Source organism: Alosa alosa, chromosome 19 (genome assembly GCF_017589495.1).
Source record: "Alosa alosa isolate M-15738 ecotype Scorff River chromosome 19, AALO_Geno_1.1, whole genome shotgun sequence".
Taxonomy (NCBI): Eukaryota; Metazoa; Chordata; class Actinopteri; order Clupeiformes; family Clupeidae; genus Alosa; species Alosa alosa.
This window is the reverse complement of record NC_063207.1, coordinates 1,791,978-1,808,380: the sequence shown is the minus strand read 5'-3', so window position 1 is coordinate 1,808,380 and position 16,403 is coordinate 1,791,978. Positions and strand designations below refer to the sequence as shown.

The window sequence follows — 16,403 nt, the reverse complement described above, 5'->3', positions numbered from 1 at the left end:
GGAAAGGTTCTATGCTGATGATCTTAGAGTGTGTTTGCTTTGGAAAAGATCTATGCTGATGATCTTACAGTGTGAGTGTGTGTTTGCTTTGGAGAGGATCTATGCCGATGATCTTACAGTGTGAGTGTGTGTGTGTCAGAGAGTCTCTATGCTGATGATCTTACGGTGTTAGAGTGTGTGTGAGAGTGTGTTTGCTTTGGAGAGTCAATGCTGATGATCTTATAGTGAGAGTGTGTGTGTGTGTGAGAGTGTGTTTGCTTTGGAGAGTCTATGCTGATGATCTTACAGTGTGAGTGTGTGTGTGTGTGAGTGTGTTTGCTTTGGAGAGGATCTATGCTGATGATGTTATAGTGAGAGTGTGTGTGAGAGTGTGTGTGCATCAGAGAGTCTCTATGCTGATGATCTTATATTGAGAGTGTGTTTACGTCGGAAAGGTTCTATGCTGATCATGGGTGTCAGAGTCATTATATGAGGGTGGGACAGGACCTGGACAGGACCCCAGTTCACTTTTTAATAGTATTAGTTTGGACCCCCCCCCGCACATATGAGCACAAGTAGCATTTATTTGTGTATGCCTTAGAGAGGTTTTGTGCCGATGAACTTTACGTACAGTGTGAGTGTGTGTGTGTGTGTGTGTGTGTGTGAGTGTGTGTATGCCTTAGAGAGGTTTTGTGCCGATGAACTTACAGTGTGAGTGTGTGTGTGAGTATGCCTTAGAGAGGTTCTGTGCCGATGAACTTACAGTGTGAGTGTGTGTGTGCCTTTGGGAGGGTCAGTGCTGTGCATCTTTCTCTCCAGGGTGATGTCCAGGCCAGCAGGTTTCCCCTCAGGTGGTGTGTCAGTCCAGCTGCCACTATCAAATACACACACACACACACACACACACACACACGTCAAACACTATATTTGTATACTTATTTAGAGCCAAGGCAACCAGACGCTCCTTGCATTGCCCTATTGAAAATCAAAACGATTCCGGCTGGCGTAGCTTCCTACCACACGTCCTCTCCACTCTCGTCCTCCGTGATGCTGACCGGTGCGATGGCGTTCTCGTAGGGAACCCTCAGCTTGAGGTGCAGGGTGTCCACTCTCTTCTGGGCCGTGAGGGCAGTGAGGACCTGCAGAACGCTCCCCCGGGACAGGCTGCTGTTTTTCAGGCTGCAAATCAAATACAAAACGTCTTTTCACTCGCCAAGCTGAATCTGGGTGTTAAGGATCATGGAGGGGTATTAAGGATCATAGGGGGGTGTTAAGGATCATGAAGGGGTATTAAGGATGAGGGGTGGGGTTGTTAAGGATCATTAAGGGTCCTACTGCAGGGATCATGGAGGGGTATTAAGGATCATAGGGGGGTATTAAGGATGGGGGGGGTTGTTAAGGATCATTAAGGGTCTTACTGCAGGTCTGTTATGATCTTGTCCTGTCCCAGTGCTCTGGTCAGATCATCGACATCCTCATCTCCCAGGTTCTCCACCACCAACCTGCAACACACCAGCAACACTCAGTCTCGTGTGTTCAAATCAGCTTTCGTATTGTATGGTAGTATCCATAACAACAGTCACACTCACCCTAGCTCGGCGCTTTTGGCCAGAGCCTCGACGAGGACCTTGAGCTTCTCGGCGGTGAGGTTGCAGTGCGTGAGCGTCAGCCGCTCCATGGTGCTGCAGTGGCGAACGCAGAAGGCCAGCATGCTGCAGTCCGTCCTCTTCAGGGGCACCCCGTCCAGGTTGATCTTGTTCCAGATACCCATGGCCGTCCGCACGAAGTCCTCCTCGTGAATCTCGTACAGGCACTGTAGGATGAAGAGCTGGACGTTGTGGGTTCTGGGGAGCCCTTCCTCATCCTTGATCAGCTGGTGAATCCAATCTTCCAGCAGCAGGCGGATTTCAGGAGCAACGTGGAGCTCGTGGGTTGCCGTGACTTCCTGGTTTGAAAAACCGAAGAGGAACTGGATGACGGGCAGCAGGTGGCTCATGTGCAACTTCTGGTCAGTGGCGTTGAGACCCTGCTGGACCCTTTGGAGGATATCCTTCACTTTCTCCCGCGCAACGTCCACGCCGCTGAGCAGATAGAAGAGGGCAGCGAAGAACTCCTGGAAGCTGAGGTGCATGAAGCTGTACTTGGTCACAACGTTGAGCTTCCTCAGGAAGAACTTGCAGAGGAAAGGGACGAGGTGGTGGTTGGACACCAGCTGCTTCACGTCACGCTCGTCAAACAGAACTTGCTGCTTGAGGATTCCGTCCTCTGCAAGCTGACCCAGGTTCCTCAAAAGGCTGCTCCACTCGTTCTCCTCGAGATCCGCCCCGTGATGCTTCATCTGCGTGAAAACGAAGTGCGCAAATATGGACGTGCTGGTGTCCAGGCCTCTGATCATGTCCATCTCGTTCTTGAACACATCTTTGAAGACGTTGCACACAATCCAGCAGGTGACCGGAATGAAACACGCCGTGAGGAGAGTCTCGTTGTTCTTCACATGCCTCAGAGCCTTCTTCCAAACCGCTGGATTTTCCTCCCTCGCAAAGAAGGCCCGGAAGTAGGTCTCCACCCCTCTGTCGGAGAACCCGAGGATCTCTGTGAAGCGCTGAGGCTCTTTCAGCATGTCACTAAGAGCCTTTAGTGCAGTGGACCTGGTGGTGACCAGCAGGGAGGACCTGCGCAGCATCTTACCCCTCAAGAGTGCTGCCAAAACAACCTTAACGCTCGCCAGAGTTTGAGGGTCAGATGGCAGTGAGGATTTGAAGCCAGCCTCCTCTGGTGCCAACCTGAGCTCATCGAAGCCATCTATGAGGAAGAGCACCTTGTGTGGTGCTTCCTGCAGCACCTTCAAGACTGTGGGTCTATCGATCTCATCATGCTGCAGCAGGAGGTCGACTAGACAGAGGTGTTCCTTCATGTTGTTCAGCTCCTTCCCCTTCAGGTGGAACACCAGATCAAAGCTGTCCTGGTACATTCTGCCAGACGCCCAGTCGTAGATGATCTTCTGTGCGGTGAAGGACTTGCCGTATCCCGAATGTCCCTGGAGGATGACGGCTCTGGGGGCCTCCCCCCCCTTGCTGCTGGGGCTGAAGAGCTGGTCCACGCTGGTGCAGAGGTACTCCTTGCTGGCCCGGGTGAAGACTCTGTGGAGAAGCTCCCTCCCTCGCACGCGGATCTCCTCCTCCCGCTCCCTCTGCTCGCGGTGCTTCTGCACGATTACCAGGTCCGTGTAGCGCTCCGTCAGGACCACGTAATCCGCCCCCGGACGCGAGTTGTACTCCTGCACCGTGCCGAACTTATCGCGGACGTGAGCCTTATACTGGGACACTGAAGTTTCATCTGCACACACAAACAGTTTCTTGCAGTTAGATGCTACAACAACACAATCTGTGCTTACACACAAAGGAGCATACAAAGCCCCCTCCCCCACATTGGACTTTCAGACCATATCACTGTTATGCTAATAAAAAGACTATTGTGGTTGGTCCACAAAATTGTTATTCTATCACACCAAAAAGTACATATTGACTCAATTCTGTACTTAGGCTGCACTGCCAACTACAAATTATTACAGGGGCATTTATACCCATGCGCAGAGGACCCACAACAATATAAAATGCCAGTGAGACCTGTGACATGGAAAACAATGTAAAAGTGTACTTTGAGCTTTTCCATGTGAAATGTTGTTATTGAACTCCAAGTGTGTCTTGAATAATGAATGATGGTGACACTGTGCACATTGAATGTAGCAAGCGTATCATATTTACTAATGTAGCAAGCATATCATATTTGTTTACTAATGTAGCAAGCATATCATGTTTGTTTACTCATGAATATCATATCATATTATATTTGTTTACTCAAGCATATCATATTTGTTACTAATGTATCAAGCATATCATATTTGTTTACTAATGTAGCAATCATGTCATGTTTGTTTACTAATGTATCAAGCATATCATGTTTGTTTACTAATGTAGGAAGCATATCATGTTTGTTTACTAATGTAGCAAGCATATCATGTTTGTTTACTCATGAATATCATATCATATCATATCATATCATATTTGTTTACTCAAGCGTATCATATTTGTTACTAATGTAGCAAGCATATCATATTTGTTTACTCAAGCATATCATATTTGTTAACTTTCATGTCTACATCAAACTTACACAATTTCTGACTCTGAAGAATGTCCATCTCGTTTTTGTTGATAATGGATTCAGATTGAGTTCTATCCACTGTGTCCCCCTTATTCTCTCTTCTTCCTCCTGTAGAAAATAAAAGTGTCATCATTATATTGTTGAATGTGTTGATGTGAAATTGGCATACTAGACATTGTTGAATGTGTTGATGTGAAATTGGCATACTAGACATTGTTGAATGTATTGATGTGAAATTGGCATACTGCACAAATGTTTTACAACTCATCAACACGTTCCTTTCATCCTGAACATAAAATGTGCAGTTAACAATTCAAAGGGAATTCCAGCGATTTTTCACATAGATCTGCACTTCTCGAAGTAACAGAGTGCTGTTCTCACTCACCCTGGAGCAGGTTGCTAACGCCATGCTGTATTAGTACTGTACTCACTCACCCTGGAGCAGGTTGTTAACGCCATGCAGTATTTGGTCTACTTTGTCATCCATCCCTTCTAGTAGAGGCAACACTAGAGGTTCCAAAAACAATAAAAAAACATTTCAAAAGAAAATACAATATAATGCTATGCTATGTGTATCAGAACAAATGAAATATAATGCTATGTGTATCAGGGCAAATGCAATATCATGCTATCTGTATCAGGGCAAATGCAATATAATGCTATGTGTATCAGGGCAAATGCTATGTGTATTAGGGCAAATGCAATATCATGCTATGTGTATCAGGGCAAATGCTATGTGTATCAGGGCAAATGCTATATCATGCTATGTGTATCAGGGCAAATGCTATATAATGCTATCTGTATATCTGTATCAGGGCAAATGCAATATCATGCTATGTGTATCAGGGCAAATGCTATGTGTATCAGGGCAAATGCAATATCATGCTATGTGTATCAGGGCAAATGCTATGTGTATCAGGGCAAATGCAATATCATGCTGTGTGTATCAGGGCAAATGCAATATAATGCTATGTGTATCAGAGCAAATGCAAATGCTATGTGTATCAGGGCAAATGCTATGTGTATCAGGGCAAATGCAATATAATGCTATGTGTATCAGAGCAAATGCAAATGCTATGTGTATCAGGGCAAATGCTATGTGTATCAGGGCAAATGCTATATAATGCCATCTGTATCAGGGCAAATGCAATATCATGCTATGTGTATCAGGGCAAATGCAAATGCTATGTGTATCAGGGCAAATGCTATGTGTATCAGGGCAAATGCAATATAATGCTATATGTATCAGAGCAAATGCAAATGCTATGTGTATCAGGGCAAATGCTATATAATGCCATCTGTATCAGGGCAAATGCAATATCATGCTATGTGTATCAGGGCAAATGCTATGTGTATCAGGGCAAATGCAATATCATGCTATGTGTATCAGGGCAAATGCTATGTGTATCAGGGCAAATGCAATGTCATGCTATGTGTATCAGGGCAAATGCAATATAATGCTATCTGTATCAGGGCAAATGCAATATAATGCTATGTGTATCAGGGCAAATGCAATATAATGCTATCTCTATCAGGGCAAATGCAATATAATGCTATGTGTATCAGGGCAAATGCAATATCATGCTATGTGTATCAGGGCAAATGCTATGTGTATCAGGGCAAATGCAATATCATGCTACGTGTATCAGGGCACACGCAATATAATGCTATCATAGCTGATTAATCTGTCTATTATTTTATCGATTAATCAGTTGTTTGATCATTACAATGTAAAAAAAGTGAAAAGTGTCTAGCAGCGTTTTTCTAAAGTGCAAGATGATATCCTAAAATACCATGTTTTGTCCACACAGCAAAGATATTTTGGGTTTGTATCAGGGACGTTGGGTCTGAGTGGTGGTAGTGTAGTGGTTAAGGAGCTGGGCTAGCGTGCAGAAGTGTAGTGGTTAAGGAGCTGGGCTAGCGTGCAGTAGTGGTGTAGTGGTTAAGGAGCTGGGCTAGTGTGCAGTAGTGTAGTGGTTAAGGCATACCTGTCAACATTTAGCTTTCCAAAAACGGGAGATTTTTTTTTTTGAGGGGGTGGGGGTCAGTGTTTATACCGATCTGTGTTTGCATACATGTGTTTCAACACTGCATTTCGGTCGTTGCTTTTACTTTACCATTACCTTACGCAGTGTTTATACCGATCTGTGTTTGCATACATGTGTTTCAACACTGCATTTCGGTCGTTGCTTTTACTTTACCATTACCTTACGTATGCCAGTTATGTATCCACCAGCTGCCTGCAGTCTACTTCCAAAACTCCAAAGCTGCTTGCTGTCAGATTTGGTTCCGAGGGCACAAGTTCAGTGTATCAACAACACTCAATAACAGTTTATGTGATGTGTTAATCAATTAAATTCCCAACAATTTCACAACAGCTAGTTCTGGAGTAGGCCATTCAACTTCAACGCTTGCTTACGACGAGACTCAGGCTGCGCAGTCGGCACCAGCTTCCTTATTTGGGTTTTGGGTTGCCAGGTTTTAGCCTATGACAAAACAGTTGAGATTGAAACTAAGTGATTGTGTATGTGAAACTAAGTGATCGTGTATTTCATACACAATCTGGCAACCTGAATGGATCAATGATTTTAAAATGAAGTTTGATGGCCATGCAAATTACGGGAGTTTTCCGGGAGAAATAACAAAACGGGAGGGTGCTGGGAGATGACCTTGAAATACGGGAGAAACCCGGGAAAAACGGGAGTGTTGACAGGTATGGGTTAAGGAGCTGGGCTAGCGTGCAGTAGTGTAGTGGTTAAGGAGCTGGGCTAGCGTGCAGTAGTAGTGTAGTGGTTAAGGAGCTGGGCTAGCATGCAGTACCCTGAAAATTGTATGCGAGCGTATTCAATTGTCAGTTAAGGCAAACCGTTTGTGTTACCATAGGAACGAGATAGAACATATTATGGCCTGAGTGTTGTGTTACGCTTGCTGCTGGCCAGTGTGATCCTTAACCCTAAGTTGCTCCAGGGACAATGCAATCCCTTGTAATATAGATGACATGTGTAAGTCACTTTGGATAACAGTGTCTGCTAAATGAGTACATGTAAATGTAAATAGATCAGGTTGTGTGGGTCTAGATCAGGGTTGTGTGGGTCTGGATCAGGTTGTGTGGGTCTGGATCAGTAGGGTTTTGTGGGCCTGGATCAGGGGGTTTTATAAGCCTGGATCAGGGGGTTTTATAAGCCTGGATCAGGGGGGTTTTGTGGGCCTGGATCAGGGGATCCAGGGGGGATCAGGGATCAGGGGGTTGTGTGGGCCTGGATCAGGGATTTGGGGGTTTTGGATCAGGGATCAGGGGGGTTGTGTGGGCAGGGATCAGGGGGGTTTTGTGGGCCTGGATCAGGGGGGGTTGTGTGGGCCTGGATCAGGGGATCAGGGGGTTGTGTGAGCCTGGATCAGGGGGAGGTTGTGTGGGCCTGGATCAGGGATCAGGGGGGTTGTGTGGGCCTGGATCAGGGGGGTTGTGTGGGCCTGGATCAGGGATCAGGGGGGTTGTGTGAGCCTGGATCAGGGAGGTTGTGTGGGCCTGGATCAGGGATCAGGGGGGTTGTGTGGGCCTGGATCAGGGATCAGGGGGGTTCCTCCAGTGTGGGCCTGGATCAGGGATCGGGGGGTTGTGTGGGCCTGGATCAGGGATCAGGGGGGTTCCTCCAGTGTGGGCCTGGATCAGGGATCAGGGATCAGGGGTTCCTCCAGTGTGGGCCTGGATCAGGGATCAGGGGGTTCCTCCAGTGTGGGCCTGGATCAGGGATCAGGGGGGTTCCTCCAGTGTGGGCCTGGATCAGGGATCAGGGGGTTCCTCCAGTGTGGGCCTCTCTCACCTTTTTCACGCCACTCCCGCTGGTCCTTCTCTGCGTCTCGCTGGTCCTCGCTCTGCCTGCGCTTGGCCTCGAACACCTCCCTGAGGACCTCCAGCTGCAGACAGAGGGCCAGCCGGCCAGACACCTGACTCAGCCGCTCGTTCAGGTCGCCGAACTCCTCCTTCAGGTCGTTGGCCTTCATGGCACGCTTGCACCAGTGCGCGTCTCTGTGCTTTCGCACCAGCTCCAGCGCCGAGCTCAGGATCTCCTGGAGGTCCGCCAGGGCGCGCCGTACCTGCTTGTCATCCACGTCTTCATCCTTCACGGCTCTCACAACGCTCTCCACGACCTGGACTCGTGCTACCAGGCGACCGCAGCGCTCCTTGTTGGCCTGGACTTCGTTGTAGCACTCGTACAGCGCTAGTGCCACGCTGAGGACCGGGCTAACACACTCCGAGACTTTTGAAACTAACTCCATGCCTGGGAAGAGAAAAGACAATAAAACAGAAGAGATCACTTAACTGACATGACATCAATTGACATGCTAATTAACGAATTAAAGTAGAATTCTGGTGATTTTTTGGCATAGATCTCCGTTTTTCAAGGTCACAGAGTACTGTCAGTACAAAAAAAAATGAAAACAATCGCTCTTAGCTCTAGTTGCTCCAGCCAACAGCTAAATTAGCCAGGCAGCTACAGCACTACACTCTGGGGGCATGTTCATTAACTAATTATGACCGCCGCGCAGCGAAGCGGCGGTCATATAGGTTTAGTCAGATTTTTTTTTCTTTTTTCTATTTTTTCTTTTTTTTTTTTTTTCTTTTTCGCATGCCCAAATTTCCGTCAATGAGTCCCGGGACACTGAAAGACCGGGTACCACGAAACTTGGTGGGCATGTAACCCCACATGGATAGCATGGAACCATCGTTTTTTGTTTTGATCTGTAGCCCCCCCGCTGGACTGGACCCCCCGAAAGGAGGGTAGGGCAGACACAGTTTTCTGTGAATATCTCGAAAACCGTAGGGTTTAGGAGGACCATTTTTTTTTGTATGTTGATCTCAAGGGGCCATGTCAACCCATGTCAACCTAGTTAAACACAAAAAAGTAAAAATGAGGTGTTGTAATTGAAGGTATCTGTGACCTAACATAGTCAAAACTGCACGAAATTGGAATTGTAGGATCATTATGACACCCTCTGTATGCACGCCAAGTTTAGGTGGAATTCCGTTCATGGGGGCCACACAATAAATTAATTTATGTTACTATACACCAACTGGCCTGTAGGTGGCGGAGACAGTTTTCTGTGAATATCTCGAGAACCGTAGGGCCTAGGAGGTCCACCTTTTTTATGTATGTTGGTCTTAAGGGGGCATGTCAACCCATCCCATTACCACTTATTTCATGTATAGCCACCTAGTTAAAAATTAAAAGCAAAAAATTTGGTGTTTTCATCACAATATCTCTGGCTGACAAGGTCAAAACTGCACGAAATTAAAAGTGTAGGATCATTATGACACCCTCGAATGCATGCCAAGTTTTGAGTACTTTTCGTTCATGGGGGGCTTACAATAAAATAATTTATGTGTACATTTAGTGGCGTACACCAACAAGGATTCGGGACACTGAAAGACCGAGGTACCACGAAACTTGGTGGGCATGTACCCCACATGGATAGCATGGAACCGTCATTCTTCGTTTTGATCTGTAGCCCCCCCTGCTGGACTGGACCCCCCGAAAGGAGGGTAGGGCAGACACAGTTCTCTGTGAATATCTTGAGAACTGTAGGGCCTAGGATGACCAATTTTTCCGTATGTTTGCCTCCAGGGGTCATGTTAACCCATTCCATGTGCACACATGTGCATAAACAGATACCTGCGCACACACATACATTTACAGTAATCATACGTATGACACATACTCACACAGTAGACATATGTACGCATGCATGACACACACACACACACACACACACACACACACATAAACATAAATTTGTACACGCACACATGCACACAATTCAAGAATTTTTCCCGTCATCTACTCCCTGAATTTTTGGTCATTGATACCCGGGACACCGAACCACCGGGGTACATGAAATTTGGTGGGTATGTAGCCCCACTAGACTTTTACGGAAAAATGTCATTTCGTCCCCGGAGACCACCTAAACCCCCGTGCTGGGCCCCCTAAACCGCAAAAAAAACAGTTTTTCCTAAATAACTACCTGAACCGTGGCACTGAGGATGAAGAATCTTTTATGGTATGTTGGTCTCAAGGGCCCACATCAACCTGGCTCATAATCACTCATTTGTGATTTGCACCCCCACCCCCCGGTAAAAACTGAAAATGCAATATTATTCTGCTTTAATCGCCCCTATCTTCAGTTAAGATGTTCAGAACTGCACCAAATTTTATGTCTATGATTGACCTGGCATTCTCTGGGGGTATGCCAAGTTTCGTAGAATTTCATCCATGGGGGGGTCTAAAAAAATTAGGTTATGTGTACATTTAGTGACTGTACACTCATTGGCCTGTAAATGGCGGTGCACACATATACACATGCACACACACAGGCACCCACATACTATCGGTATTAGAACGGCCGATACATAATTACAAATTCAGTAGGATTAAAAGAAAGCCAAAATAAATATTCATCATCATCATCATGGCTGCATTTTCAGTATTGGCGAGAAGTAGTCGTTTGTCCACTAGATGGCGCATCGTTGCAGTGAGACGTAATTTTGTTGGAAGTTAAAAGTGGGTTGGAAAAACAATGGACGCTTCCTACAAGGACTGTAATTTACCGCAGCGAACATCTAATAAGGATAGGACGATGTTCACATGAAGTGTAATTCCCATTTCTTCTTGAAGCCGAAATAAATCTGAGGATGTTTATCGGACATGCTTGGTTTTTTACTGCACGCACGTTAATCTTGTAATATCAATAAGGACCTAGGTAATGTTACCGTTAAGCGTTGGTTGAGTGATGGAGGCATTTGATTGATTGCATTTGTAGAAAACTATAAATGCGGTTATACCAAGCAAATGTATAGCAGCACTGTTTGTATCTTCGACTGTCATTTATTGCGTGCTACAAAATCATTCTGTGCAATGGAAGATTTACCAACGTTACACCCGGTCTGATACAGTTTTGCCTATACATCGTGAGACTGAGGCGCCTGTTTATTTTGTTTTAAGTGCGTGCAGGGTGTGAGAGGGGAATCGATGTGCTTTGATTACAGCTTGGTAGTTGTAGTCTGTGAAATTAAAAAGCACGTGTGTGAAGTATCCAAACAATGACACCTTCATTTCATTATGGCTGCTTTAGCAAAACACCTTAAGCTACTGTGTAGTGGGTCCCATTTAGAAGTGGCTACTTCATTCGCTTTCCTTCACTCATGGAGCTGCGTGAATGTTATTACAACTTTTAAGCCAAGATATGACAGTTTAAGTCCGCTTGATACTGTAAAGGCGTAAGCCATTGGTTTCAAAGGAGATTTTATTTGTGTCGCCAGCATAGCCTATTGACAATTTATGTTGTAAATAGGCCTACCTTATAATCCTACCTGTAGCTTATGGAAGCTAACAGCTTTCTATTAGGATCTAGTTTGTTAGTTACCGTTTTGTCATAACTCCCTGATGCATTTTTGCATTTAGAATAGCCAGAGCGTGTATATCTCAATCGGAAAATTAAACAATATCGGTGCCTATGGACTAGGCTGGGTGAACCCAGCCTGATCTGCCCGCTATTTATTTTTTTGATTTCTTAAAAGATTGAGCTTGGTCTGATGAAAGCCAGACTAGCCATGGACCTCAGTTAAACAATGCAAGGGAACATGAATCAGCCTATATTTGCCGCGAACAATAACGGACAAAAGCTCTTCAACTTTGGCCCGTTAAAATGTGTATGAACAGTCTAGCGGCGCATTTCATCAAGGCCCATTTGGACATGTCAGTTATTTGCACCACTGGTTAGATGTAAAACAGCATTTCGTTTCAGACTAGGCTACTGTTACTTAATTTGTGGATTAACAATAACGTTTCAGACTACTGTTACTTAATTTGTGCATGGACAATAAAGTATTACATGAACTAAAGATGACTAAAATCTTATGTAGAAGAAGAAACATTCACAAAAAATCCATCCATCCAAAAATGACCTTTGTTTTTGATAGCTGTTGAAAACGGCATGGAACTGACAAAGATGTTTTTGTTTATAAATACACAAAAAATAAATAACATTATGCTGATACATTTGCTTTTCCCAAATACAATGTAGCCTACAGGTGTAAGTGACCTTTCATCAATCCAGTTGCAATGGATGAACTGTGATGAACTGCCCTACTTGTGATTGTTTAGAGATTTTAAAGGTTTTATAACAATGCTACATCTTCTTTGGCTATTCTACAATCTATTCACCTTTTCAGCACCAGTAGGCTACTTTCTGTGCAGCCGCACACACACACACTCAGGCATGCCAAACAAGCATACACAAAAGTTTCAAGAGTGGGGGATGGAGTAAAATATGGAGACAAATTGAAGTGTGATTTATTTTCGCGGAACGGATGTACAGGACTGAGCGGCGGTCATATTTTGTACCGCTATGCGGCACATCTAGTTAACATGCTAATAACATGCACAAACAGTCACATGACTGACTTCCATTTTGCTACGTTTCTATTCCACCCATTAGTGACAAGTCTGAACCCCCGCCCTGCATCCTCAAGTAGACCTATATTGTGAACTGGCATTTCAGTGGTTTAGATTTAAAGCATGCTTTCAGCAAATCTTTAGTATTCTGTTTGCTGGGGGTGGTTAGCTGAATAGGAGGCACAATATGATTTCTCTGTTTTTATTTTAAACAAATAAACAAACAAAACCAATATCTATAGTCAATCCATTTCAGCTGTGCTTGTGCAATCAATATGACTGGCCTGTGTACAGACGAAAGGGACATGTAGAGCTAAATTTGATCTTACATATTCCTCCTACAAACTTCACATTGTATTATTATTTAAAGAAAGCACACATTTGATACTGAACATCTTTATCCTTTCAACATATACATTAACATTTTAAATATTCTAACTTAAACTTGTTTGACAGACATTGTGCAATATAGTACACCAAATGTTAATAAACTGTTGCATAAATGTTGAAATCCCCAGCTCAACCACACTTAATACCCAGCTCAACCACACTAAATAAATGCTGGAATACCCAGCTCAACCACACTTAATAAATGCTGGAATACCCAGCTCAACCACATTTAATAAATGCTGGAATACACACTTAATAAATGCTGGAATACACACTTAATAAATGCATATCAGAAGCAGCAAAAACTGTTTGGCGAGCTGGGACTCTTTTGGTTACCTCCTGGGTGTCCTCATATACCTTATATACCCATAAATTTATTAAAAACACAGGGAAAGACTATCATGATTGAAACACAGGAGAAGACTATCATGATTGAAACACAGGAAAAGACTATCATGATTGAAACACAGGAAAAGACTATCATGATTTAAAACAAAACAACCCACTAAACAGGAACACTATGACGTCCAGGGTGCATATTGCCCAACAGGCAGGCGACGGCCTGAACCCAGAAATGTCGCAATCTTTACAGCTTTTGTGTGTGCACTGCGTATGTGTGCGTGCGTGTGTATGTATCCATGTGTGTGTGTATGACTGAGAGTGTGTGTGTGTGTGTGTGTGAGAGAATGTGTGTTTCTGTATATGTGTGTGTGTGTGTGTGTGTATGTGTGCCTGCGTATGTGTGTATGTGTGTGTGTGTGTGTGTGTGTGTGAATGTGTGTTTCTGTATATGTGTGTGTGTGTGTGTGTGTATTAGGGGTGGGCGATATGGTCAAAAAGTAATATCTCGATATTTTTTGTGATTTTGACGATAACGATAATTAGTCGATATCCTTTAAAAAAAAAAGTTTTGTTAAAGTCTGAGTTATAATAATAACCAATAACCTAACCTGTGACTTTTTAACCAAATCAACCAATGCATTGTCACTCTATGACACATTTCCAATTCTGCCCCCACTTGGGTGTGGGGCAATGACATGGTCTAGCCAGCTACATTAGAGAAGATGAATAGGCCTAACAGTTTCCCAAGAGAAAGTCTGAGGCTGAAGTTCCTTTCAAACCTTTACATAGGATTCACTGTAAAACTAAGCAGACCAACAGAGTACATCTCGGTTATTTCCTTCGATGTTTTGTTTAAGAGCACTAGCATTCCAAGAGGCTAGCATTCCAAGTTACAGAATAGAAACTAATGAGTTATGGCTACTGTATATGAGAAATCCCATAGAGATGCTAATGGTTAGCATAATCGGTAAACGTAGATATTTAGAGCAAACTTCAGTCCATTTACAAAAGAGTTACTTGAGATTGAGAATAGTTCTTTGTTCACAACTGACTATTAAAATACTCAAAGGCTAATGTTTTCTCTCCATATAATACCGTGTAGGAAAAAACGTGACTCATCAAAGCTACTTGAACAAATACTTGACAAAAGTAGCCGCATAAAATCCCAAATAGGCTACTCTCGCTGCACAAAATAAACATTAAGGCGTGCGTGGGACAACGTTGTGATCACGTGACACTTGCTCTGCTGCAGCCAAGGGCTTCTCCCGCATACACCTCCTGGGAATGTATGAGTCTTCAATGTGTGATTTCGAGTGTTTTTTCCCCATAAGTAATTTAAATACTCGATAATGTCAAATTGCACATCATTAAAACAACAATCACGATATTATCGCAGACGATATATATCGCCCACCCCTAGTGTGTATGTGTGCCTGCGTGTGTGTGTGTGTATGCATGTGTGTGTTTCTGTGTGTGTGTGTGCGTATGAGTGTGCATGTGTGTGTGTGTGATTGTGTGTGTGTGTATGCATGTGTGTGTTTTTGTGTGTGTGTGTGCATATGTGTGTGTGTGTGTGTGTGTGTGTGTGTGCATGCGAGTATGAGTGTGTGTGCGTGTGCATGCGAGTATGAGTGTGTGCGCATGTGTGTGTGTAACTGTGTGTGTGCGTGTGTGTGTATGAGTGTGTGTGTGTGCGCATATGTGTGTGTGCGTATGCATATGTGTGTGTGTGTGTGTGTGTGTAACTGTGTGTTTGTGTGTGTGTGTGTATGTGTGTGTGCGTATGCATGTGTGTGTGTGTGTGTGTGTGTGTGTATGTGTAACTGTGTATGTGTGTGTGTGTGTAACTGTGTGTGTGTGTGTGTGTGTGTGTGTGTAACTGTGTATGTGTGTGTGTTTCTGTGTGAGTGTGTGTGAATGACTTCCTGCGTCCCTGCACCCCCGCTACATTAGCGTTCACTAGCAGCATTTCCAGCAAAGTGCCTAAGGAGCAAATGTGCTTTAGGAGAAGGTCAAGATTTAGATTTACATTTAATGGTTCGATTTCCCACGGAAGCATGGCCTTGTTTCTTTGAATCAATGACTTTAATATATTATTCTTTGAGAAAAACAGCCATGTTAATTATCTCATTATCTCAGAGAAACGCAGCAGGCTCGGTTTTTCGGAATGAATAAGTTATGTCATTAATTCTGAAACAAGGTTTTTTTTAATTAATAGTATAATAACATTGTTCATTCAGACACATTTGCTACCAAAAATGTATAATTATATTAATTCAGAAAAACAGGACTCCCAAATAATAGGCTAATAACAATAATAATACTGTATCAACATCAATGCATCAATGACATCAACGCGTCAGATCATTAAGGATCCGCACTGAGGATCATGAATGGAGAGGTATGGTCATAAAACATTTCTTAACTTTGATAGCTTAGCCTAGTAGGCTGGCCGGGGTATAAATTCAATACTGCTACCAACCATTATAGCCTAAACCTAAACCAGAATGTCCTAAATGGTTTGTGTTGTAGGTTACTAGCCTACAACTTGCGGACTACCTTAGCGGGGTGGTTTCGCACCTAGGACATCATTTCTCTTCATGAGATTCCGCTCATATCCTGCCGGCACGACACCGTGATCCTCAAAGGCGTTCAACAAAAGTATTAAGATTCATTCTTCATGGACATGTAGAAAGATCCTCAGTTTGAGGTGCTCAGTTTGCCTACCTGTTTTTTTTTTCCGGTGGACAGGGCGGTCACCGTGGTCTAACTTTAAGGGAACTCGGACAAAGTGAAAGCAGAAGAGCGTTTTCTTTTCTTTTTTTAAACAAGATCTTTTCAAAGGGCGGATTGCGTAAGACAGAGTTGTTAGTTAGGATTCCTCCCACATGCCAAGGGAAGCGATTTTTAAAAGTCCTAAGAAGTTACATCAGGAAGTGCGCTAGATGTAGACGATATATATATGGTAGGCTGATAATATTTAATGACGTCTGTCAGACTGAAAGCAGCGCTGGTTGGCACCATTCTTTCTGATTTTCTTGGATTAGCTGCCAATTGTAACGATCTTATTTTTCTAAGGCA

General features: G+C 43.9%; 1 protein-coding gene across 1 annotated transcript in view; it reads right to left on the bottom strand.

Moving 5' to 3' along the window:
- LOC125284326 overlaps nt 1-16,403 on the bottom strand; it is a 36,383-nt gene that overhangs the window by 19,119 nt on the left and 861 nt on the right. The window contains exons 2-8 of the mRNA XM_048228239.1: nt 7,962-8,420; nt 4,576-4,647; nt 4,150-4,248; nt 1,569-3,315; nt 1,398-1,481; nt 997-1,158; nt 743-853 (exon numbers count right to left, since the gene is read on the bottom strand). Coding sequence (XP_048084196.1) covers nt 743-853; nt 997-1,158; nt 1,398-1,481; nt 1,569-3,315; nt 4,150-4,248; nt 4,576-4,647; nt 7,962-8,418 — 2,732 coding nt within the window. The 5' untranslated portion in view covers nt 8,419-8,420. The remainder of the gene's footprint in view (nt 1-742; nt 854-996; nt 1,159-1,397; nt 1,482-1,568; nt 3,316-4,149; nt 4,249-4,575; nt 4,648-7,961; nt 8,421-16,403) is intronic.